This window comes from Pseudopipra pipra, chromosome W (genome assembly GCF_036250125.1).
Source record: "Pseudopipra pipra isolate bDixPip1 chromosome W, bDixPip1.hap1, whole genome shotgun sequence".
NCBI classification, from domain to species: domain Eukaryota; kingdom Metazoa; phylum Chordata; class Aves; order Passeriformes; family Pipridae; genus Pseudopipra; species Pseudopipra pipra.
In genome coordinates, this window is record NC_087580.1 from 35907896 (window position 1) to 35933666 (window position 25771).

Here is a 25771-nt window from a genome sequence, read left to right on the forward strand (position 1 = left end):
CTTGGCCCTTTGGATTAAGAAAACAAGTCAAGGTTTATTCAGCATCAGAGCCACCTTTCCCTTGCTTGTCCATCATTGTCATCACTGTCTGCAGTTTTCTGCTCCAACTGGAATCTGGGGACATGTTCTCAGTTGTGTCCCTCAGTGAGACTCATTAGCACTACAAGAAACTTTAGTGTTTCCATCTCACTTTGACTTCTTGAGAAGTTGTTTGAACTTCCTCTCAGGGACTCAGTCTCATGTAAACAACATCAACATCCCCCAAGGGTCATGAAATGCTTGGGGCTGTTGCTGTGCTGCTGAGCTGGGCCAGGCTCCTGGCACACAGGGAGCTCCTGGCAACCAAGAAGAGCTTCAGAGACAGCTCTGCTGGTGAGCAGCTCCTCTGCACAGCCCAGCAGGGCTGAGGGCACTGCCTGCAGCACCCAGGGCACAGGAGAGAAGGTAGTGAGATGAGAGGCAGCCTGGACTGGGAGGTGACTGAGCTCTCACTATGCCAGAAACCTTCCCAGGATTTGAATGAAGAATTCTCTGGCTGTAGGAAAGTTCAGCTTCCCTTCCTGGAGGCATCTCCTAAAGCTGGCACATCCCACAGCTTCCAGGATCTTTCAGCAGGACTCTCCCAGTTGCTGCAGTGCAGGGGAAGTGGCCATATGGCAGAGCAGGGCAGGAGCTGCAGGCAGCAAGGGCAGAGAGGAGAAGGGAGCAGGAGGTTCAAGGGATCCTGGGGTGGGAGGACAGGGCAGAGCTGCTCAGGGCAGGAACCTTGCCAGCCCTTTGCCACAGTCAGGCTGTGGCTGCAGAGCAGTGCAGGTGAGCTCCTGCAAGTGCCTCTCCCAGCTGCCAAATGGCAGCAGTGGCAGGAGCTGTCAGGATGGCTCTGCTGGATTTGCTGGGGTGCAGCAGGAGAAGCTGCTGCAGAGCAGGACTTGCTGCTCCCCCATCAGAGGCCCAGGGCCAGAAGGTTCCCTGTGCCAGGGCTGGCTGTGGGGTGGGAAGGTGGGGGTGCAGCCAGGGGTGCCCAGGGCTGTGGTGCAGAGCAGGGTCCTGCCCCCAGGGCTCTGTGTGCTGGGGCAGGGACTCTGCTGCCTGCCAGGGTCAGCTCTCAGCCCGGCCAAGGAGCTGCCATGGCCCTGCAGGGAGAAGGGGTGGGTGGAAGGAGTGACCCCTCAGGGCAGGGCAGGGCTGGGCAGGGCCCTTCAGCTGCAGGCTCAGGGCTCCTCACAGCTTCAGCTCCACCTCCTGCCATTTCCAGGGCCCCTTCTCAGGAAGCACATCCCCCCAGAACACCTCCCCCTTCCCAGCCACCTCAGGCTGTCTGGGATCTGCTCTGCAGCCCCTGCCCAGGCACAGCTGCCCCTGGGCACTGGGCTGGGGATGGCTCTGGCAGCACTGGCAGGGAGCTGAGCTGGGCACAGGCAGGGGCTGCTGGCAGGAACAGCTCCTCACCCAGACACAGGCAGGCAGGGAGAGGCAGCTGCTGCCACAAGGGCTGGGCAGGGGGATGTGGGCCCCTCCCTGCTGTCCCTGTGGCACAGACCCCTTCCCTGAGCAGCTCCTGCCTGGGCTCCTTTCCCAGCCTAAGCAGAGCCTGTGCCCTCAGGCCCACGGGGGCTGGGCTGTGCATTGCCCTGCAGCAGCCAGAGCCCAGGCAAGGACAAGGCCCTGATTTCCAACTGTCTCTCTGTGTCCCTCCTCCCTTGGCAGCAGCATTGTGGCATTTCCCTGCCATCCCCTGCTGCCTGGGCTCTCCTTGTTCTCACCCATGGGTTTTCTGAGCCACTGTGGTGTTTGGGGGGGGCAGATTCCTGTCCAGATACAAACCCTTTGGGTGCTGCTGTGGGGATGTGTCTGTGGGAGCCAAGTGCCCAAGTGCCCTCCAGGCACCTTCAGGGTCTTCAGCTGTTTGCCTGGGTGTCCTGCAGGGCTGCAGGTGCCCTCCAGAAGGGCACAACTCTGCCATAGTATCTCTGTGCTGCACAGGATCCCCATGGAGAAAACTTCTCAGTGCTAAATCCATGGAAATGCTCTGGGCAGCTGTACTTGGGAGCTGCAATGATCCCTGTGTGTGGCAGTCTGGGAGGAGAATGATGGAATCGTAATCAGGCATCCTGAGGAAAGGCAAGGATTTTGTCAATCTGCTCTTTGAACCAGGATTCCTCTGCTCCCAGAAGTGTCCTGTTTCTTTTTTAAGGGAATTCCTAAGTTTGATCCCACTTCAGCTCCAAGCTGCCAGCCAGGAGCAGCTGTGAACAGGAAAGATGGCCAGCTCTTGTCTCTGCACCAAGAGACCACCCCTTTGCCTCTCAGGACTCACAAGATTTCCCTTTGGAGCACATTAGAAATGTTAGAGATTTCAACCATCCAAAGTCACTCCTGGCAAGAGGAACTGGAACAAAATCAAGTCCCCCAAATCCCCTCCCTCTGTTCTGCACTTGGCCAAACTGTGACCAGCAGTTCTGGAAACACTTTGATACATCACAAGTGCATTTAATTGGAGCTCACCCTGTGCTCCAAGTTGCCTCTCACTGCACAGCAAGAAGGATTCCTCGGGAGCCCATTCCAAGGTCCCTGCTCTCAGTGCCCCCTTCAGCCAGCAAAACCCAGAGCTCAGGGAGAGGGATGCAGAGGGATCTTCCTGAAAAGGGACCCTGAATGTTGAATTGCTTGAGACATGCAATATGTTTTGCTGATTGAGTCTGGCCTAATTCAGTTCTGCCTTTTTTCTCCTCAACAGAAAACCGTACCCTGAAGTAGCAAATGTCCAACAGCAGCTCCCTCACCCAGTTCCTTCTCCTGGCATTCGCAGACAGGCGGGAGCTGCAGCTCCTGCACTTCTGGCTCTTCCTGGCCATCTCCCTGGCTGCCCTCCTGGCCAACGGCCTCATCCTCAGCGCCGTAGCCTGTGACCACCACCTGCACACCCCCATGGGCTTCTTCCTGCTCAACCTCTCCCTCACAGACCTGGGCTGCATCTGCACCACTGTCCCCAAAGCCATGCACAATTCCCTCTGGGACACCACAACCATCTCCTATATGGGATGTGCTACACAGCTCTTTTTCTTTGTCTTCATCTCAGCAGAGTTTTCCCTCCTCACCATCATGTGCTACGACCGCTACGTTGCCATCTGCAAACCCCTGCACTACGGGACCCTCCTGGGCAGCAGAGCTTGTGCCCACATGGCAGCAGCTGCCTGGGCCACTGGGTTTCTCTATTCTCTGCTGCACACAGCCAATACATTTTCCCTGCCCCTGTGCCAGGGCAATGCCCTGGGCCAGTTCTTCTGTGAAATCCCACACATCCTCAAGCTCTCCTGCTCACATTCCTACATCAGGGAACTCGGGCTTCTCTTGATTTCCATCTCTTTAGCATTTGGTTGTTTTATTTTCATTGTTTTCTCCTATGTGCAGATCTTCAGGGCTGTGCTGAGGATCCCCTCTCAGCAGGGACGGCACAAAGCCTTTTCCACGTGCCTCCCTCACCTGGCTGTGGTCTCCCTGTTCCTCAGCACTGGCGTCTTTGCCTACCTGAAGCCCCCCTCCATCTCCTCCCCATCCCTGGATTTGGCATTATCAGTTCTTTACTCGGTGGTGCCTCCAGCACTGAACCCCCTCATCTACAGCCTGAAGAACCAGGAGCTCAAGGATGCCCTGAGGAAAATGATGACTGGATGCTTTTCAGGAGCAATAACGTGCCTGTTTTCTGGTGTGTAGCATTCAGAATGAGACTCTTTAGTAGCCCAGCCTTCCTGTTCAGGTTTTCCTTAGAGGTCATCGGGTTCTTCTTGCAATAATTTTCTATGGAATTAAATATTATTATGCATCTGCCCTCTAAATTAATGTCTACCCATTGAATTTGACCCAGAGATGTAAAAATGATGAATTGTGCTGGCTGAGTATTTAAACAAAATAAAGGACTCTGCAGTGCCTTCTTTGTCCAAGAACCTTCTTCTTAGCTGTTCCCAAAGGACAGCACACTGCAGGACAGGGTGTATTTGCAAACAGGAAGGGGACAATAATCCCAGCCCAGCAGCACTGCCAGGGAGCAGCAGTGCTTGGTCTTTGCAGAGCTGCTCTCTTGCCACTTCCACACTGTCCTCCTGAGCCCCTTTCTCGCTGTAAGGCCTGAGTGCTCTCTGAGCACAGTCCTGGGGGCTGGAAGCCCTTGGAGCACAGGCAGGGACAGGCCCTGGGAACTTGTGAAGCAGAGCTGGGCTCCCTTCCAGCATCTCCAGGATGCTGTGGGATCTTCTGAGGCCACTGCATGTACTGGGCCACTTCTTCTGTGACCTTACTCCAGGGCTTGAACTCTCCTGCAGTGTCACCATGACACTCCTGCTCTCTGCTTTCCAGGTTTCAAATTCAGATCCAGTCTTCCCCTCCTGTTCACAGGGACATCCTGGGAGTGCTTCAGAGCTGCCATCCTGGGGCAGCTCCTGCCCAGCGTGGGCAGGCACAAGGTCTCTCCAGCTGTTCCTCTCCCCTCCCCAGTGCCACTGTTTTCTGCAGCCTCCTCCTCCTTGCCCAGCACAGCCCTCCTGGCACAGTTGGACACAGCCCTTGTTCTACCCCCTCCTCAGGCACCTGCCCAACCCCCTCAGCTCCAGCCTGATGGCCAGAAACCTTCAGGACAGGGAGGCACTGGGGAAAATGCTCAGGACACGCATGGACTGCAGGGAGAGACCACTGGAGTGATGGGTCTGTAGGGAGAAATCACTGCTGCCTCCCTTCTGAATCACCCTCAGGACCTGGACAAACCTGGATTTTTTCTTGTTTCCATGAGGCCCTTCAGTGTCAAAATGGCCACTTGATTCCATGAGGCTGCACAGTGTCCCCGGGTTCCTTTGGCTCCAGAATACCCTGTAGTGTCACAGTGGTCCCTTCAGTCCATGAGGTGTCCTCAGTGTCAGAATGACCCCTTTATTCCATGAAGTTGCACAGTGTCCCTACGTTCCATTTTTCCACGAGTTTCCCCAGTGTCACAATGGCCCCTTGATTCCATGAGGTTGCACAGTGTCATCACAAAGCTGAGCCCACCCAGATGAAAGTTTGGGGGAGATTAGGAGGAACTGGGACAAAAAAGATTGGATATTTGGGGAAGGAAAGAGGGGCTTGTCCAAGAGAGAGGAAAGATTTTGATGAGGTAAAAACAGGTTCAGGGAATGCTGAGGGTGCTGAAACACTGACTGTGAAAACATTCCTGATGGACCTTTATCCTCTTTGTAACCTCAACCCCCAACACTACCCAAAATTTCTGCCCCTCCCACTGAAAGGAGTCCACTGCTCTAATTCCAAGCCAGAAAACCCCCAAACCCAGAACTCCAGACTCTTATTTTTACTCCAATGCCCACCTCAATCCCAAACCTGTATTACCAGTATGAAAAGCCAAGCTTTAATCCTAACCCAGCATAAAATCTCTTCTCCTAATCATGAACCAGACACTGCCAGCAGAACAACAAACCTCCCAAAGTTCTGCCTAATCCCCACCCTGAGCTCTAAACCCCAAGCCCTGACCATTAACCACCCCCACAGCCCTTGGGAGCAGGGCAAGGACCTGGAGGGCCCAGAGCAGGCCCAGGGGGTTGGCAGAGGAATGGGAGGTGACCTGGATCTGCTCAGCTCTGCAGTGACCCCCAGGAGAAGGGCCTGGGCTCTGGGAGGGATGTCCTGTGGCACAGGGGCTCAGGATCCAAGTTCAGAAGGCCAAGTGCACATGGCAACAACCAGAGCTGGTGCAGAGACATCAGGGAGGGTCTAGAAATGCTGCTGGGAGGGGGTGGGAAAGCAGGAGGGGTGTGTGCAGCCTGCAAGGCCAGAGCAGCAGCAGGGCCAGGGCAGGACAGCCTGCAGGAGAGATGGCCAAGGGCTCTGGCAGGGCTGCAAGGCCCAAAGGAACCCAGGCCTTTGTCCCCTTGCCTCTGGCAGCTGCCTCTGCCACTCAGGCCACCACAAGCAGCTTTCCTGGCAGGTTCTGCCCTTGGTTTCTGCCTCGCCCCTCCCTCAGGAGCCTGGCAGGGGTTGCCCAGTTTTGGGCCTTTGTTGTTCCTCCCCCTCCCATCCCAGTGCCCCCCAAACAGCCCTGAGCCAGCCGGGAGGGACAGGATCTGCTGGGCCAGGGCCTGGGGCTCAGGCCTTGGCCTTTGTGCTCCACAAAACCAAGGCAGGCTTTGCTCAGCATTGCAGGGGCCTGCCCAGAGCCTTTGTCTGCCTGCACTCCCAGCCCCCAAGGAGCTGCTCCAAGGAGTCCCTGGGGAGGCTTTGGCAGTGCCTGCCCTCAGTGGGGTCCAGTGATGCTTCAAGGCACTTGGAGTTGGGCTTCTGACTTCTTCAGCAGCTGCTTCAATCTTCTCTCAGTACCTCAGGATCATGGGCTGGGCTGCAAACACACTGTGGGGCTCATTAAATTCCAGAAATCCCTCAGGATCTCTTTGTCTTCCTTTAATTGTCTTCAAGGCAATTTCAAAACAAGTCTTCAAAGTTTTTACTTTTTTTGTATAAATTCAATTATGGATATTTTGTAGTTCAGAGAAGAGGTGATAGAGGTGTTCTCCAAGTGATCTTGATGCTGAGTGTCTCCTCAGGAGATCCACACTGACCCTGGATGATCAACCTTGCTCCTCACCCCCAGCCTCACCAGTTCTGACATGGCCCATCTTGGACTGACAGCTGATGCAACTCCAAACACACTGTGGGACCCATTAAAACACCGAAAAACAAATTATTTTCATTCCTTTAATTATCTTCAAGTCTTCAAGACTTCTAGAGCTAATTGGAGTTGTTTTGTAGTTTAGCTAAGGAGGATGACTTTAAAGTGGAAGTCATGAAAAATGTATATTTTTTGATGAAAGGGAATGATTTACACAGAGCCTTGGCATGCAAGATTGTCAGGGCACCAAGGATTTGGATCCAAAGACAAATTGGCAAAAGAGATTAGTAGCATTTAATCATTGACCAATTGAACAATTATCAAGTGGTTCAATAGCATTTGCTAAAGTTTAACAGTGACTGAATTCTAGATTCACAACAACAACATTCACACCACAGTCAATTCACACCCACACCCAGGCAGGGAATGTTCCAAGGCTTTCATGGAATGACTGATTATCCTGTGTTCCCCAGCTGTTCCACTCCAGATTGTTCCCACATTGATCATCCAGGAGCACCTAGTCCAGTGCAAGGACACTTCACCACACCCCTGGTCCAGTCCAGGGGCTCTTCATTGCTCAGCTGGTTTGGTCAAGGCTTGTCAGGAGCTCCTGAGATCATACCTATAAGAAGGATGGGCACAGACTTAGTTGTAATAAGACAAGTGATAATGGTTTTCAACTAAAAAAGAGCAGATTGGAACTAGATATTAGGGAGAAACTTTTTACACAAGGTGATGAAACACTGGCACAGGTCACCCAGAGAGGTCATAGATGCCCCACCCTTGGAAACATTCAAGGTCGGGGTAGAAAGGGCTCTGAGCAACCTGATCTAGTTGAACGTGTCCCTGTTCATTATAGGGGGGTTGGACTAGTTGGTGTATAAAGGTCCCATCTGATTCAAACTATTTAGGATTCTATAGTTCTTTCCTACAGAGCCAAGGGTGACAGGGGTCATCCAGGTTTCAGACCCAGCTGAGCATCCCCTTTGATGGCCCATCTGGCAGCTCTGCTAATAAGCTTCTGTAAAGAACCTCCAGACTAAAAGGAGCTTTGTACTGGGCTGAGCTGTGGCTCTCAGGGCTGGGGGTTGGATTTTGGCTGCCAGGTGCCAACCAAGGCTCTCTCTCCCTCTTCCTCCTTCTCCACTCTCCTTGGTGCCTGCAGGGTTGTTTCTCCCCCATTTCTCTCACTCCTCTCTGGGTTACAGCACCCTGGATTTTATCCTTTCTCCAAAGGGTTATCACAGAGGTGCCTCTGGAATTGCTTTTTGGCTCAGCTTTGGGCACTGGCTGGTCCATTTTGGAGCCACCTGAAAGTGGCTCTCTCTGACACAGAGTCAACTCTTGATCTCCTCTTCCCTAAGGGAAACCTGCAGCCCACTCCCTGCTACCAAACCTGATCCACAGGGTCATTCAAGTGCCCAGGAATAGAGGAGGTCATTGAGCCCATTATTTCTCAGGCTGGTTAGACAAGATTTTGTCCTCTTCCTGTCCCTGACTGCAGGTTCTTTGTGTCAGAGCAGAGCTGCACTGGACCTCAGCCGTGCTTTGCTCCAGAGCCTGCTGGGGTGGGGGCAGATGGCAATGGAAGAGTTGGGTTGGACTGGATGATCCTTGTGGGTCCCTTCCAACTCAGCATATTCTGTCATTCTGTGTTTGTTTGGGTTTGGTTTGGTTGTGTTTGGTCTTTTTCCCTCCTTCTGATTTTCCTTTCCTCTGACCCATGAGTTTTTTTCTTCATTGTCTTGGGCCTTGCTGGGCACCTGATGGCAGGACAAGTTTATCCAACTCAGTCATCTTGACCACATTTTTTGTACAAGTCACCATTAACTAGACGAGGTTTCTCACAGACTCGCTGCAACTTGGCATCATCCACAAAGGAGTGGAAAGTGCATTTCATCCCATCACCCAGAGACATAATAAAGATGTTCCATAGGAATGGTCAAGGGCTGGTCCCTGATGGATGTCACCTGGGAGTTGCTGCCCAGAGGAATTCGTGCCATGACTTTTGACCCTCATCAGTCATTCAACTTCCCACCCACCACATGTTTCACTTGTCCAGTCCAGCTCTCACCAGTCCGGCTCTAAGAGACCACAGGAGACCATGTCAAAGGCCTTTAAAAAGTCTAGGCACAGAACATCCCCTTCTTTTTCCTCCCACAAGCATTCTGCAATCCCTGCCTTGTCCTTCCCATGCCTGGGAATGGCTGCAGGAGGACTTGCCCTATCCCCTTCCCTGCTGAGCCTGAGCAGTCTGGAAGTCTCCCAACCCTCCTTGCTGCCCTGTTTGCAGACTGGTTCCATGTCTGCCTTTGCCAAGGCCCCAGGAAGCTCTGGGATGGCTCTGGCCTTTCCAAGGGTTTGGGAGAGGTCTCCCAGTGACACTGCCCAGCCTTCTCAATATCCCTGACACCAAAACCTTTTCTATTATCCCACAGAGTTCCAGTCTAGTGCTCGGGACACAACACATATTCTCATGGTTCTTCAGGAGAAAATTAGAAGTGATTTCATTAGAGAGGTCAACTAGTGGAGCAGTAGTCTGGTCTGGCCCCACAGCAGTGCCCAGCCCAGGGTGCTGCAGAGCTCTGGGCACTCCCCCCACAGCCCCAGCCCCTCTGAAGGGCACAGCAGCTCCTGGGGCACAGAGAGGAGTCTCAGCATCCCCATCAGCTCAGGGGCTGGACACTCAGCATGGCAGGAGGAAATGGAGGTCAGGGAAACTGCAGGAGCTCTGGTGTCACCTCCAGGAGATGCCCAGCACAGCCTGACTGTGCCCCTCAGTGCCAGCCCCTCTGCCCAGCCCAGCCCAGAGTCCTGACCCAGGGACAGAGCAGCCTGTCCCCAGGGGGGGGCTGTAGAAAGAGGTTTCTCTGTGTCAGGGATTCCTCTCTGCAGGCCCAGAAATGCTCCCTTGCTCTTATGCAGGGTCATCCCTTTGCCCAGGTCAGTGTGTCCAGGCTGCCTTGGCCAGTTGCAGATCCCAGCCTGGGATCCCTGCAGGGCCCTGAGCTGGAGGTGCTGCTCTGCACAGGGAGGGGCTGTGGCACCCTGGGCTGAGCCTGCACTGGCCATGCTGGTCAGGGTGGGGAGCAGACCCAGCAGGGTGGGGATCACTCCTCTCCACCCTCTGCCATAATCCTGGAAGGCTCAGTAGCCAAGAACAAGGCTGGGCAGGACCATGGGCTGTTTCCAATGGCACAAAGGGCAGGGCAGGGCTCCACTCCATGCAGCCTGTGGGCTGGAGAGTTCTTCAGGACACCCTCCTGGAAAGCCCACCCCTGGCTCTGGTACAGCCCTCCCTGAACTGGGGAGGCACAAGGGGAGTTCACTGTGGGTGAGACGAGTCACTGGCCAGAGTCCTTTCTCTGTTCCTGCCACGGCCCCTGGGATTGCAGAACTCTCCTTTACCAGTTCACAGGGAGATTTAGTACTTGATCTCTGGTGACTCCACCCTGGGCAGGATTCTGCTCCAGGGCTCCATTCCCTGCTGACTGGATGGGACGGGCTGTCCCTGCAGATCCTCTGTGCTCTCCTGCACTTCCTGAGTTCCTACAGACAAATCCTCACCTGCCATCAGAGCCCTCACAAGCTGCAGAGCCTCAGGCAGGTGACTTGGAGACCATTTGCCACTGGCCACCAGCACAGAACCTCTGAACCAGCCCTCAGTCCCTCGAGTACCCCAGTGAGTCTCTTCTCTCGCTGCAGGGACTGACTGGGGAAACAAGCAAAGCAATGAGACTTTGGAGAGTCTATTCCTTGTCCTTGTTCTTTGCAACAACCTTTCAAAAAGAACAAAGTCTTCAGGGGGATCCCCTTTCATGATGGAAATGATGTTAAGGAGCCCAGCTCTGTCCCAGCAGTGCCCAGGGCCTGTCCCTGCCCATGGTCACAGGACTGACACACAGCAGGGACTGAGCTGCCAGAGCACTCAGGCCTTGGGCAAGGACCACAAAGGAGAGGGAGGCAGTGGAAAAACACATCTCTGAAAATGCCAGGAGCTGCTGCTCCCTGGCAGTGCTCCTGTACCAGGACTCTTTACCCCTTCTCCTCTGCACACAGGCACTGCCCTCCAGCTTCAGGGAAGTTGTAGGAGAGAGAATCTGGAAAAAAGAATTCAATTCCTATATACTCAGAGATTGTGATTCCTCATGTACAGAATAACAAAGGCAAGATGTTTGACAAATAACTTGCTTCTAGAAGTTTTATTTTGCTTATATGAACACAGAGAATGACTCCTCATTACACAACTGTGGGTCAAAACAAAGAGATAGAGAGTGAATTAGGTATGAGACAAAGAAAAAATTTCTGTGTTAACAACATTAAAAGAGAAAAAAAGTAGGAAACCACCCCCCCACTGGCACTCTCAAAAGCTTTAGAAGGCAGGCTGGGCCAGTAAAAGATTACATAGTGAGTGTTCTGCAGAAGAAAAGAGGCAGGTTATTACTCCTGAAAAGCATCCAGTCATCATTTTCCATATGGTATCCTTGAGCTCCTGGTTCCTGAGACTGTAGATGAGGGGGTTCAGTGCTGGAGGCACCACCGAGTACAGAACTGACACCACCAGGTCCAGGGATGGGGAGGAGATAGAGGGGGGCTTCAGGTCAGAAAATATGCCAGTGCTGAGGAACAGGGAGACAACGGCCAAGTGAGGGAGGCACGTGGAAAAGGCTTTGTGCTGTCCCTGCTGAGAGGGGATCCTCAGCACAGCCCTGAAGATCTGCACATAGGAGAACACAATGAAAATGAAACAACAAAACACGAAACAGGCACCAACACCAGTAAGCCCAATTTCCCTGAGGTAGCCTGAGTGTGAGCAGGAGAGCTTGAGGATGTGTGGGATTTCACAGAAGAACTGGCCCAGGGCATTGCCCTGGCACAGAGGCAGGGAAAATGTATTGGCTGTGTGCAGCAGAGCACTGAGAAAGCCAGTGGCCCAGGCAGCTGCTGCCATGTGGGCACAAGCTCTGCTCTCCAGGAGGGTCCCGTAGTGCAGGGGTTTGCAGATGGCAACGTAGCGGTCGTAGCACATGATGGTGAGGAGACAATACTCTGATAACATGAAGAAGACAAAGAAAAAGATCTGTGCAGCACATCCCATGTAGGAGATGGCTGTGGTGTTCCAGAGGGAATTGTGCATGGCTTTGGGGACAATGGTGCAGATGCAGCCCAGGTCTGTGAGGGAGAGGTTGAGCAGGAAGAAGCCCATGGGGGTGTGCAGGTGGTGGTCACAGGCTACAGCGCTGAGGATGAGGCCGTTGGCCAGGAGGGCAGCCAGGGAGATGGCCAGGCAGAGCCAGAAGTGCAGGAGCTGCAGCTCCCGCCTGTCTGCGAATGCCAGGAGGAGGAACTGGGGCATGGAACTCCTGTTCCACATTTCCTCTTTCCCCAGGGTATTATGATCTGTTGAGAAGGAAAAGTCACTGCTGAGTTAGACCAGGCTTCTGCAGCCAAACATTACACATCTCACAGCCACCCCACTCTCAGTCTCTTTCTCCTCACTCAGACTTCCTTGCAGCTCTCTCCCCTGAGCTCTGGCTTTTGCTGTCTGAGGGGACCATTGAAAGCACTGCACAAGATCCTGTGCTCATCTCTGAGACTGCCTGAAATATTCATCTCTGAGAGTAAAAGAGTTGGAATTTCAGTGCAGCCTCCTGAACTGAGAGAACAATATCTATGCTACAAGGCCTGAGCAGGAAACACACCTCAGGACTAATTCCTTTCCTGTAGCCCCTGTCTTTTCTGAGCTTTGCAAAACATTCTCCATTCATAATGGTGTAGCGGTGTGGAGCTGTGAGCAGGTGTGACCCAGCAACAGTGAGACATGGAAAAGATCCTCCCTCCCCTGCCAGGTTTGTTCCTTGCCCACAGCCCAGAGGAGTTTTCTCCATGGGGATCCTGTGCAGCACAGAGATGCTATGGCAGAGCTGTGCCCTTCTGGAGGGCACCTGCAGCCCTGCAGGACACCCAAGCAAACAGCTGAAGACCCTGAAGGTGCCTGGAGGGCACTTGGGCACTTGGCTCCTACAGACACATCCCCACAACAGCACCCAAAGGGTTTGTGTCTGGACAGGAATCTGCCCCCCCAAACCCCACAGTGGCTCAGAAAACCCACTGGTGAGAACAAGGAGAGCCCAGGCAGCAGGGGATGGCAGGGAAATGCCACAATGCTGCTGCCAAGGGAGGAGGGACACAGAGAGACAGCTGGAAATCAGGGCCTTGTCCTTGGGGCTCTGGCTGCTGCAGGGCAATGCACAGCCCAGCCCCCGTGGGCCTGAGGGCACAGGCTCTGCTTAGGCTGGGAAAGGAGCCCAGGCAGGAGCTGCTCAGGGAAGGGGTCTGTGCCACAGGGACAGCAGGGAGGGGCCCACATCCCCCTGCCCAGCCCTTGTGGCAGCAGCTGCCTCTCCCTGCCTGCCTGTGTCTGGGTGAGGAGCTGTTCCTGCCAGCAGCCCCTGCCTGTGCCCAGCTCAGCTCCCTGCCAGTGCTGCCAGAGCCATCCCCAGCCCAGTGCCCAGGGGCAGCTCTGCCTGGGCAGGGGCTGCAGAGCAGATCCCAGACAGCCTGTGGTGGCTGGGAAGGGGGAGGTGTTCTGGGGGGATGTGCTTCCTGAGAAGGGCCCCTGGAAATGGAGGAGGTGGAGCTGAAGCTGTGAGGAGCCCTGAGCCTGCAGCTGAAGGGCCCTGCCCTGCCCTGCCCTGCCCTGCCCTGAGGGGTCACTCCTTCCACCCACCCCTTCTCCCTGCAGGGCCGTGGCAGCTCCTTGGCCGGGCTGAGAGCTGACCCTGGCAGGCAGCAGAGTCCCTGCCCCAGCACACAGAGCCCTGGGGGCAGGACCCTGCTCTGCACCACAGCCCTGGGCACCCCTGGCTGCACCCCCACCTTCCCACCCCACAGCCAGCCCTGGCACAGGGAACCTTCTGGCCCTGGGCCTCTGAGGGGGCAGCAGCAAGTCCTGCTCTGCAGCAGCTTCTCCTGCTGCACCCCAGCAAATCCAGCAGAGCCATCCTGACAGCTCCTGCCACTGCTGCCATTTGGCAGCTGGGAGAGGCACTTGCAGGAACTCACCTGCACTGCTCTGCAGCCACAGCCTGACTGTGGCAAAGGGCTGGCAAGGTTCCTGCCCTGAGCAGCTCTGCCCTGTCCTCCCACCCCAGGATCCCTTGAACCTCCTGCTCCCTTCTCCTCTCTGCCCTTGCTGCCTGCAGCTCCTGCCCTGCTCTGCCATATGGCCACTTCCCCTGCACTGCAGCAACTGGGAGAGTCCTGCTGAAAGATCACGGAAGCTGTGGGATGTGCCAGCTTTAGGAGATGCCTCCAGGAAGGCAAGTTGAACTTTCCCACAGCCAGAGAATTCTTTGTTCAAATCCTGAGAAGGTTTCTCCTGTAGTGAGAGCTCAGTCACCTCCCAGCCCAAGCTGCCTCTCATCTCTGTCCTTTCTCTCCTGTGCCCTGGGTGCTGCAGGCAGTGCCCTCAGCCCTGCTGGGCTGTGCAGAGGAGCTGCTCACCAGCAGAGCTGTCTCTTTGAAGCTCTTCTTGCTTGCCAGGATCTCCCTGTGTGCCAGGAGCCCGGCCCAGCTCAGCAGCACAGCAACAGCTCCAGGCATTTCATGACCCTCCAGGGGGTTTGGCGTTGTTTACATGAGACTCAGTCCCTGAGAGGAAGTTCAAACAACTTTTCAACAAGTCAAAGTGAGATTCAAACATTAAGTTTCTCCTAGTGCTAATGAGTCTCAATGACGGACACAACTGAGAATTTGTCCCCAGATTCCAGTTAGAGCAGAAAACTGCAGACAGTGGTGACAAGGATAGACAAGCAAGGGAAAGGTGGCTCTGATGTTGAATAAACATTGACTTGTTTTCTTAATCCAAAGGGCCAAGCCCTGACCACCAGCCTCTGGGAAGGGACATCCTGTCCCTGCCTCATTCCTCAGGGCTCTTCCTGGGGCACTGGGATGTGGGATGTACAATGCCAAGGGCAGGACCATGGGGTGGCACCTGCCAGGCTGCTGAGCAGGGACAAGGAGGCCATGAGGCCCCAGGGCTGCAAGGGCCACTTGTCTCCTCAAGACATCAGGGGCACAGACAGCAGCCCTGGCCAAAGGCCTGCAGAAGGTGGCTGTGTCAGGGCCTTTCAGCTTCTCCCCATCCCTGTCTCCTCTCCAGCCCAGGCTGTCCTACGGTGTCCATGCCCTGCCCCTTTCCCTGCAGGCTGTCGTCATCCCCCCGGCTGCCCCACCTGGCTGGCACCTTCCTGCACTGACATCTCTGCGTCCTCCCTGGCTCTTCCTGCACACACAAAGCCTTGGGCTCATCCAGACTCCTTCTTTGTGACATATTGCACCATAACACTGACCTCAGAGGGAAAGTTCTTGCTTCTTGTCACCAGTCTAGGTCACCCCAGCTGCCCTTGGTGGCACTAGTTCTTTCTTAGGCTTTTTTCTGACAGGAAGAAAAGCTCCACCAGCTCTGACACCCCCCTTCCAGAACTCTCAGGCTACTCCTCTGTAAGGGGGGTACTTTTGAATTTGATGATCAATGGAGCATAGAGGCGTGAGAAAGGAATCATATTAGGATGTGAAACCAGCCAGAGTATGGTACAATGTAACTTCATGGCACAAGCGAATTGTAAGGTCCATTGTGCTTTTTAGCAAGTCAGCTTGATATCCCCTATTATCAGAGCTGAGTTCTTCCTTGGTTTTGCTACATATTGCAAGATAGATACATCTACCCTTGAAACACAGTGGTAGAGGTCATACACAGGGGTGAGAAAGATGATGATGGGAGGAAGATTCTGTGGGCAGGGGTCGCTGGCCCCTTGCCCTACAGCAGGGCATGCACAGACTGTTGCTATCAGGTGATGAACAGGCAGGGTTTGGCTGCCACTCAGGCATCACCTTATACTGGGTACTGGCCCTACGTGGTGTAATGTAGAGCTGATAAAATGGGGTGTCAGGACTGCTGGGGTGAGCGATCCTCATCCTGCCATGGAGACTGTGTTGTTCTGCCGGGACGCCCGCTAAGCACGGGCACCAACCAGCTGCTGCAGATCCTGGCAGCCCTGGCCTGTCTGTGTGGGTAAGCACAGTTTATTGAGAGGAAGTAATTGAGAAAGCCACTGTTTTATATCCTTTTTTATATCCTTTTAATTCCCTTTTTACCAGTTAATATTGTATTAAAAGCCACTCGTAGTATTGTTTTAATATCCTTTAAATGTTCCTTTAATTCCCTTTTTACTAGTTAACTATAACAAAAGCTGTTCATAGTATTGTATGAATACCAACTGATAAAGCAGTTTTTTTGTATTCTTTTTTAGCTTTTGATTCTCTTTGCTAGTTTTTATTCTCACTGCAATAAAAGATTTTTTGTACTGTTGGAATGTCTGTTGCACTTGTCTTTATTCCGGGCATGTATTCAAACGAAATAATACATGAGGGCACAGCTCTTTGGGGCAGGAGACAAGCAGCACCCTTGCCAGGACTCGGGGCAGTGGCAGGTCTCCTTGGGCCAGGACTTGCCAGAGCTGCTGATTTGGGTGCAGCCCTGGCCAAAGGGCTCCCAGCAGCATTGGTGCCCTTGCCCACACCTTCCTTCTCGGTGTCAGCCCCCCTTTTTAGGATGGCCACCAGCCAGCACTTCTCCCAAGGAGGCCGTGCCAGCTTGTGTGGAAGGCCCTGTGCCCTTCCTGCTGCGACTGAGTCGGCGGCCGAGGGGGCTCCTTGTGCTGCCGTGAGCAGGCACAGGAGGGGAGTGTTTGCTCATTTCTTGAGCCGTTCCTACAGTTCAGGTCCAGCCAGATTAGATACTTCAGAGAGCGGATTCCCTCCAAGGTGGGGCAGGTTGGCGGGGCTGGGGGAGGCCCCAGGCCACGTGGCACTGTGTCCCAGGGCCCTTTGTGACACGCTGGGCACGACCGGTGGGATGGAAGGGGGCAGGGTGTCCAAGGGCCCTTTATGACCCGCGGTGACAGAGGTGCTGCTGGTGACACGGCCACAGTGTCAACAGTGCTCCTCGGAGCAGGCGACGGGACAGGACGGGACAGAGCGGTGCTGTGCGGAGCCCCCGCGCAGCCAACTCGTGCCTTGCTGACCCGGAGCGTTTTAGAGGATTTTCTCTCTTTCAGGTGACCTCGAGGCATTTCCACAGGATTTGGAGACCCGGAGTTTCTCCGAGGTGTCTCTAATTCCTGTGGCAGGTGCCCTTGAGACCCTTTGCAGGACTTGGAGACCCGGAGTTTCTCCGAGGTGTCTCTAAGCCCTGTGGCAGGTGATCTTAAGACCCTTTTGCAGGACTTGGAGACCCGGAGCTTCTCCGAGGTGTCTCCAGTCCCTGCGGCAGGTGGCCTCAAGGCCATTCTGCAGGACTTAGGGCCCGGAGTTTCTCCGAGGTTCTCTTTCTCTCTTGCAGGTGCCCTGGACACCAGACTGTGGCATGGCAGGGAGACGCTTCAGCCTGCTCAGGCTGTTCCGGAGGAAGAAGGAGGAGGAAAGCCCTGGGGCTGCTCCAATACAGCAGCCTGAAGAGGTGCAGCAGGCGCAGCCCCCGCAGGAGGGTGAGTGCTGAAACTGGGCCACAGGGCTGGTGGCTGCAGTCCCCTTGGCCTCATCCTGTCCCATCCCCTCTGGACATGCCCAGGGAAAGGGAGGGGGGCAGAGGGGCTGAACTCCTGGCAGCCGTGCTCCATCCACTGGGCATCCCGGGGCTGGCCCTGCCTGCTCCTGGAGCCCAGGCCTGGGCTCTGTTCTCCGGCCTCTCCCGCACACTCTCAGCTCTGAGCGCGGTCACTCTTTGCCAGATGCAGGCCAGGAGCGGACAGAAGAGCAGCTCCGTGCCCGTGGCCGCTTCCGCAGGGCAGCACAGGTACCTGCAGCCATCCCCGCCTGGGCTGGGCCTGCTCTCACTGCTCAGCCCAGCACCGCTGTTGCGGCCCTCCAGGGGAAATCCCTCTCTTCCCTGCCCTTCTTTCTCCTGCAGACATTTATGAAATTCATGGGCAGTCGGCGTAGAAAGGCCAGGATCACACCAGCTGATGTCCAGGCCCAGCCTGACACCATCCCGACCCAGGTGACAAATCCTGATGTCAGCACCGCGTCGACTGCTGCCCCAGCAAAGTGTGACACCGCAACCACTGATCACACAACCCACTGGGACACCACGTCCACCGATGATGAGTCAAACTGTGACTCTGTGCTGCCTGGTCTCACGGAGGAGGCCGACGCCACAACGACGGAGGGCGTGGCGAGCACTGACGCCGCGCCTGTTCAGCGCCTGGCCGATACCCCCAGCCTGGAGTTTCTTGAGGAGAGAGCTGTCTCTGCTGAAGTAAGCAGCCTGTGGCCCCCCAAGCTGGGTGTGCTGGGCCCCCTCAGCCTTTGAGGCTGGCACAGTGTGCTGGGAAGGGAAGCATTTCTCCGTGGAAGCTGGGCAAGTTGCTCACTCTGGCAGCTCTCCACCTCTCCCCTGTGCATCCTCCAGGCCAGACTGTGGGACCTGGGGACCTGGGGCTGCTCAAGGCATCTCCAGTCCCTGGGGCAGGTGCCCTTGAGGCCAGACAGTGGGACTGGATAAGGCGAGGCATTTCCCAGGCTTCTCTCTTGCAGCTGCCTTCAAGGCACGACTGCAGGACTTGGAAAGCCAAAGCTTTTTTAATGGCATCTCTGCTGCAGGTAGCCATAACACCAGACGGAGACATGCAGCAGAGACCCCCCACGGTGCCCAAGCTGGCCTGGGTGAAGGAGGAGGAAAAGGAGGAAAGCCCTAGGGCTGCTCCAACACAGCAGCCTGAAGAGGTGCAGCAGGTGCAGCCCCCGCAGGAGGGTGAGTGCTGGAGCTGGGCCACAGGGCTGGTGGCTGCAGCCCCCTTGGCCTCATCCTGCCCATCCCCTCTGGACATGCCCAGGGAAAGGGAGGGGGGCAGAGGGGCCGGGGCTGATCTCCCGGCAGCCGTGCTCCATCCACTGGGCATCCCGGGGCTGGCCCTGCCTGCTCCTGGAGCCCAGGCCTGGGCTGTGTTCTCCGGCCTCTCCCGCACACCCTCAGCTCTGAGCACGCTCGCTCTTTGCCAGATGCAGGCCAGGAGCGGACAGAAGAGCAGCTCCGTGCCCGTGGCCGCTTCCGCAGGGCAGCACAGGTACCTGCAGCCATCCCCGCCTGGGCTGGGCCTGCTCTCACTGCTCAGCCCAGCACCGCTGTCGCAGCCCTCCAGGGGACATCCCTCTCTCTTCCTTGCCTTTCTCCTGTAGCTGGTTTGCAGATTCATCAGGTGCATTTGGCATGAAGAGGCCACTTTCATGGCCACTGGGGACATGGCAAACCTTTTCAATGCCCAGACCAGCGCTGTCCTGCTGGATTTGCTTGTGGAGAACGGTGTCTACAAAGCAAAGCAAGTAAGCAGCCTGTGGCCAGGGCTCCAGTCCCCCAGGGATGCTGTGGCCCCTCACGCTGGCTGCTCTGGGTCCCCTCAGCCTTTGAGACCAGCAGAGTGTGGTGGCAAGGGGAGCACTTCTTGGGGGAAGCTGGGCAAGTTACTGGCTCTGGCAGCTCTCCAACTGTCCCCCATGTCCCCTCCAGGTGCCGGCCATAGTCAGGTGCATCCATCAGTGGCTCACATCCAATGTGTCTGCTGAGCACAGGCTGGACAAGACTCTGGTCCTGCTGACCGAGGCACACCCCACGGATGTTGCAGTGACCCTGCTGCGCTCTGCCCCAGCCTGTGACAGGTATGGGGCCCACCTGCCTTGAGGGCTCACCTGCGTTTAGACTCCATCTCCCTGGACAGTCGTTCCCAAATGGGGTGCCAGAGACATGGAGACTTCCAGGACATTCCAGCTCCTGTCTTTGCCAGCTTTGGCATGTCAGCCTCCAATCCTGAGGCCAACCTGCCTCCCTGCCCCACAAGGCACCGTGGCTCTGTCACCTGGGCCCTGCAGCTGCCCAGGCCACAGAGCTGTGTCCCAGACCCCCCTGAACCAGAGTTGTGACTCCACAGAGCTGCTCGCACCATGTGGAAGACGCTCATCTCCTCCAGCTGGACTAAGGAGCCGGTGCTGCAGATCCTCTTCCATGTGCTGGAATACTGGCCAGCACACAGGAGACGCACCTCTGATGGGGATGAGAGGGATGTCTTTGCCCTGGCTGTGAGTTTCTTGAGCTGGCCTCTGCTCGCCCCCAGGTTGCCTCTGGGATGCCTTTCCATCCTCCCTCACCCCTGCTTCTCCCTGCCCCAGGCACTGGGCTGCAAGCCTGGCTTAGGGGCATGTTCAGGGACACCAGGCTGGGGGATCCCCCTGTGTCTCCTCTGGCCTGTCCCTGCCACGCTTGGGCCCTGCCACATGGACATCTGGGCCCTGAGAGCCGTCTCTGGGTGCTTTGTCTTTGGCAGGCAACTGTGGCACTCTGGGAGATCATCCAGCTGTCCCACTCCTGGTGCCCAGGGGGAGTGAAGGACAATTTCCCGCGCCTCCTTCTGACTCTGCTCTTCCAAGTTTTCATCAGCACAGAGGAGATGTCAGAGGAGGTCGAGACCTTCTGGAGGCGATGCCGGGAGCAGCGCAGCCTTCCCCCCAACCCCAACAGGTGCTCCATCCCAGTCCCCTCTCCCTGCCACGCCCTTGGGGCTGAGGCCAGGGCTCTGTGCCTGACCTGGGCTGTACTCTGCACACAGGTTTACAGTGCAGACCGTTAAAGCCCTGCTGCGCCAGCTGCTGGATGAGGACGTGTTGATGGCGATCGGTCGCAAGTGTGGCTGGGACATGCTCCTCAAGGCTGACAGCCACCACTATGCAGTGGGTCTGCTGGCCAGGTGAGAGCCCTTTCTCCCCACTGCCCCACACCCCCACAGGTCATTTCTGCCCTGTGCAGAGGCCACCCCACACAGTGCCCGTGCTGCTGGGCCAGAGGGCCTTGGCAGCCAGGGATGGCTGAGCAGAGTGGAAAAGGCGGAGAGGGGCGGCTGCACAGGAGGAGCCACCTCCCAAAGTGCCCACGTCCTCTCCTGGGCTGGTGGTCAAAGACCAGGCCTGTGTGAGTCAGTCCCAGGAGAGCTTTGCCCGCCTAGCTCAGGGTCTCTGGCACCTTTATTCCCCCTTGCAGGGAGCTGTGCCGTGTCTCCCTCCCCTTCGGTCACCGCATCGCCGTCAGCCTGCTCCCGCGGCTCAGCAGGGGAGACCCCCTGTGGGAACTGCCTGCCCTGGCGTTCCTGGTGGAGGTGAGCCTGATGGCGAGCGCTGCCTGGCCCAGCTGCCTCCCCCTCTCTGCCCTCTCACAGCTGCAGCCACCCGGGACGGTGCCTGCACCCTGTGCTGCTGCCTGGGCCCAGCCCCGGGCGGGTCCGGGCTCCTGCCGGCCGGGCACCCTGTCACTGCTCCCTGCCTTTCAGGTCCTGCACTGCCTGAACCCCAGACAATATGGGCCCAGCGTCCTGCAGATTATTTCCAGGCACCTGCGCAGTCAGTGCCCGGAGAGGCGTCGCCTGGCGCTCCGAGGCCTGGTGGTGCTCAGCAGGGATCCCGCAATGGTGAGCAAGGGGCAGGGGCTGAAGCCGGGCCGGCAGCGTGAGGCTGTGAAAGGCAGTAGCTTGGCCTTGGCTGGCCTTTGGCAGCTGTGGCAGCTGCTCCCAGCTCTCCTCCTCCCCGTTCAGCTGCCCGACTCCTTTGGGACGCGCCTTTGGCCTCTGGGCCCCGCGGCAGCAGCATGGGGCTGCACCACAGCATTGTGTTCCACACAGGCTATGAGCATGCGGAGCCTGAGTGAAAGCCTCCTGGAGCTACTGCAGGATGCAGACACGGACGCAGTTCAGATGACCCTCTCCGCGTTCATCAACATTCTGCGCTTCCAAATGGTCAAAATATCCAGCCCAATAGCCCTGAAGTTGCTTGAGGCGCTGCGGCCACTCTTTGACAACGTAAGGCTCTGTGCCCCTCATCGTGGGCACTGAGTGCTGCCAGGAAACTTTGGGCCCAGTGTCTTTTCAGGCCTGTGCCCCGGTGGGCCTGGAGAAGCCAGTGCTGAGGTCTTTTCCTCTTCCTTTGCACCAGGAGCACAGCCAGCTGCAGCAGCTCTCCATGCTCCTCTTCCAGGAGCTGATGGAGGCGACAGAGAGGAGCAGGAGCCTAAAGCCACACGTGTACCTGAGTCTGGTGCCATTCTACTTCAACTGGCACAATGAGAACAAGCGTGTGGCAGAGGTGAGGACTCGTGGGCTCTGTTGTCCCCATGGCAGGAGGCTGCTGTGCCTCCTGCCCTGGCCCATGGTCGCCTGCAGCCTCCTCCTGGCCTTGGTGCAGGGATGCGGGTGCTGTGCCCTGGGCTGCGGTGCCATGGCCCGTTCTCTGTTGCTGTGCAGGCCTCTTGGAGAGCACTGTTTGGTGCAGCCAGGTTCCTGAAGTGGTGGGATCTTGAGGACTTGGTGACCATGGAGGAGCCATGGAGGTTTCCCGAGTGCCTGGTAAGGACGGCCCCAAAGCCCCAGCCCCTGGCTCCCAGGAGCACCCAGCCCTCCGCTCCCCCCAAAGCCCGGCCCCAGCAGCTGCTGGCCAGGCCTCAGGGCTCTGCGGGCAGGGGAGCCCCGTGCTGGGGGCAGGGAGTGCCCGGCCAAGGGGCAGAGCCTGAGCCCAGCCTTCCCTCCATGCCCTGGCGCTCTTTGCAGCTGGAAAAGGACAGGAGCCGAGTGGGCCAGTACGTGCGCCAGGCCCTGTCGTTCCTGGAGAGCCCAGAGGAGCCCCTGCGAAAGCTGGCCATCAAGTTTCTGGGTGAGCCACAAGGCCGGGGTCCCTCCCCACCCCGCTGCAGCTCGGCCCCAGCCCCGGCTGCTGCAGCGGCAGCAGGATGCGGCCCAGGGCATGTGGAGCCCCGAGTGGCCCCGAGCGCCTGCTGCCGCCCTGTGCCAGCCCAGCCCTGGGGCGTCCCCATGCGGGAAGGCCCCGGGCTCAGCCCTGCCAGGGCAGGAGGCCGTGTGGCCGGGCTGGCAGCGCCGCTGCGGGGGACCTGTGCCTCTGGGGCCTGACAGGCTCTGTGTTCCCAGGGATCGCCGCCAGGTCCATGAAGCAGGAGCAGCCAGAGCTGCAGCTCATCTGCCAGGGTGAGCGAGGGCACCTTCCAGCTGATCCCCTTGGGCCCTGCTCCCTCCTGGCCATGGCAAGAGCTGGCTGGGATGGCCCTGGCAGGAGGGGCTCCTCGCGTCCCCACACCCCTGGCCTCTCACCTTGGCTCTCTTCCTTTCTCTTCCAGCCCTTCAAGACATGACTGATGACAGCCCTGCCGTCTCAAACCTGGCCATTGAAACGCTCCACATCATCAGAGCTGTACGGAGGACTTCATTCTTCTCATTCTGGTAGTCTCCGTTGCTGCCTCTTCCAGCCCGTAGAGGCGAGACAGAAGACATCAGACTCACCATGGCAGGCCTGGCAATTCAACACTTGCTCGCCGGCTCCTCAGAAAATCAACACTTTTATACAATTTTCAGATATGATTAAATGCATATTCAAGTGATTACAACATCTATCAATGCATATTAATAATAGGCGGAGTATAGGTGGAGCTCAGGCGGGGCTTGGGGTGGTGCTTCTCTTGGCTCCCCATTTCGAGGGGTAGTTCCGATCTTCATCCATAGGGCAGGGGTCTCTAACTCCTCTTCCTCAGCTTGATCCTTCTTCCTTTCCATTGTTCTTGACCCGCTCACTGAAGCTTGGAAAAGGCCCTGGCTCCAGGCCTATTTCTCCTATTCAAATGTCTACCTGATCCTGTTATACTTCTAATTTATTGCTTCTAAGCCTATTACATGTTCTTGTACTATTCTCTTAAGCTTTGGTCCAGTAAGTAGAACAGAACGGGTACAGATCGTTTTAATATTGGTAACTTGTTTGCAGGCCCAAATCAACTTGTTTGCAGACCCAAATCTCTTAGTTAACTCTTTGGGGCCTAGCCTCCTATATCATTCCCCCCTTTCTGTTTAGAATTTACAAATTCCTTCGTCAAGCTCTAATGGATTTTGGTAGGTGTGCATCACAGCCCACATTATCTGCATCTTTCTAACCATGATGCTTGATTTGTACCATAGCCAAATAATTAGGATCAGCAGTATAATCATGCTAGCTCCTAAAACCAATATTGAATGTATCAAATAGTGGAACACTTGTGATGCCGTGGGGGAGTATCCAGTAAAGATATCCAACCAGTGATGTTCTCCCACTTTTTCCACTTTGGTTAAGACAGTTTTTATATTCTCAGTGTTGTGTTCCACTTGCAGAGCATTCGTTTAGTCGTTCTGTTTACTTCCTGGACCAGTTCTTCTATATCAGGATGTTTAAGCATTGCTTTAGAAGATTAATGTTCATTCCTGTCTGCAATTTTAGCACATCGTGATACGTTGTATAATCAGCTTCAATCAGTTGTCTAGTAGTCACTAGAATGATATAATCAAAGTCACAGCCTATTATTTTAGTAAAACAAAAAAATTAGTACCACTCACTACTTCATGACAAGTATCTATGGCAAAATTAACACAAAAGATTCTAACACATGCACAACTATTTCCTACATAATAGACTTGTGATTGGGTTTTAGCATGGGGAAGCATTTCAAAGGTACACACACTATCTTCAGCATCTAAGCATAAATCTTCATTTCTTATGACAGCATTTTCACAGATATATCCTAACTGTCCTTTAGGAATACATGCCTCAGGACTGACTGACTGTCACTTTTTCTTGGTGTGGTCATAACTTGCCCAAACATTATGGTCTATGGGTCTGACAATTACATTTTGGTGTATGGCTCCTAATGTCAGGATAGGAAAGATGGTCTTTTCTTTAGCTGCACTGATAGTGAGTACATAAGCTTCAATTTGTTCATGTTGAGGGTTGTAAGTGAAGTTCCCTAACTGCCACCACGCTTGGTAATTTTTCTCAAATTGTGTAGTAGAACTGTTTCTACTTATTATTTCTCTTACTTCTTGTGGTAATATTCCTGAAGTTCCTTCCCTTAATATTCTTGCAGCTACAGATTGTACCCACTGTTGAGTTTGGAGACATTGTATTGCAAGTGCAAACCTTTTATGGATGACACCAGCATAGTCGATAATTTTGGTGAAATCCTTTGCAGTGTGGTTAGCTACTAATGTTAACAATTTAACTGCCAATGATTGTGTTTCTGCCAAAGTGAGCAAAGATGATCTTAAAGGGACTTTGAATTTTCCTAGATCAGATGTGACAGCACTTAGTTTATTCACTAATACTTCTTGATCTATGGTGTTTAATACACTTAATCCTGTGCCAAACCATCCGGTTACATCTCTTTGAATTCAGGTACGAGGGGATCTGGCCATCATCTATGCATGCCAGCCTTTAAGGCTTTGTTGAATACAGGGCTGACAATCTTTTTGTATGTTTGATATGTTTACTTGAAGGTTTATTCGAACCCTCCTCAGTGAATATGTGGGATCTAACAACAGCTTCTGCTCATTTGAGTGTCTAATCATGTAAGGTCCAGCATCAGTTAAATTGTGGACACTCTCACAGGCTAAAGAAGGAGTTGTAGAACTGGTGGTGGTCTTAGTCAATGGGGTGGTAGGAGATTTGCTGGTTGGAAATCTCCTGGTTATATTTCCTTCCCTGAATGTCCACTGACACATCACAGAAACTGATTTATCTAGAGTGAAGGTGTGCCAACACTGATCAGCCACTAATTACATTTCACAGTAACGTCAGTTCTGGGTGACCATCTAATCTGTGCCTATTAAAACACTTGCATTGTATGGGGTACCAGGATTTTACCAATTATTCAGTACCCTTGTTCCTTGGAGGACTATAACAGATGCATTGTATTGGTTCAGTTCAGATGAATTCAGAATATCTGTATTTATAGCAAATCATAGACTAGAATTCCCATTATAGGCCTGAGACCATAATAATTTTTGGGCAAGAGTTTGATTCAACACTAATGTACTTATCAGTCCAAAGATCAGCATTGAGGAGGCTTGATAGTAGATGATTCCTCTCCCGAGGTCCATGCTTCCTCTGGAACCCTCTTGACTCGAGAGCAGTGGATCCACGTGGGTTTCTCTTCCACCCAGATCACTGTGAAGGTGGTCATCAGCACCTGCTGGGGTCCATCCCACTTCTCTCATGGTG

At 55.0% G+C, this 25771-nt stretch overlaps 1 protein-coding gene, 1 long non-coding RNA gene and 1 pseudogene across 2 annotated transcripts; all 3 read left to right on the forward strand.

The window, feature by feature from the left end:
- The window catches only part of LOC135405244 (zinc finger protein 208-like), a 328696-nt pseudogene that overhangs the window by 9377 nt on the left and 293548 nt on the right, over positions 1-25771 (forward strand).
- Positions 2761-3715, forward strand: LOC135405475 (olfactory receptor 14J1-like). Its single transcript, XM_064640176.1, has one exon. It carries the CDS (start codon positions 2761-2763, stop codon positions 3712-3714), a length of 954 nt encoding a protein of 317 aa, XP_064496246.1. The 3' UTR covers position 3715.
- Positions 22299-22954, forward strand: LOC135405632 (uncharacterized). The gene is made up of 3 exons (XR_010425884.1): positions 22299-22393; positions 22666-22722; positions 22872-22954. It is a non-coding gene; the product is annotated as an uncharacterized LOC135405632 (long non-coding RNA).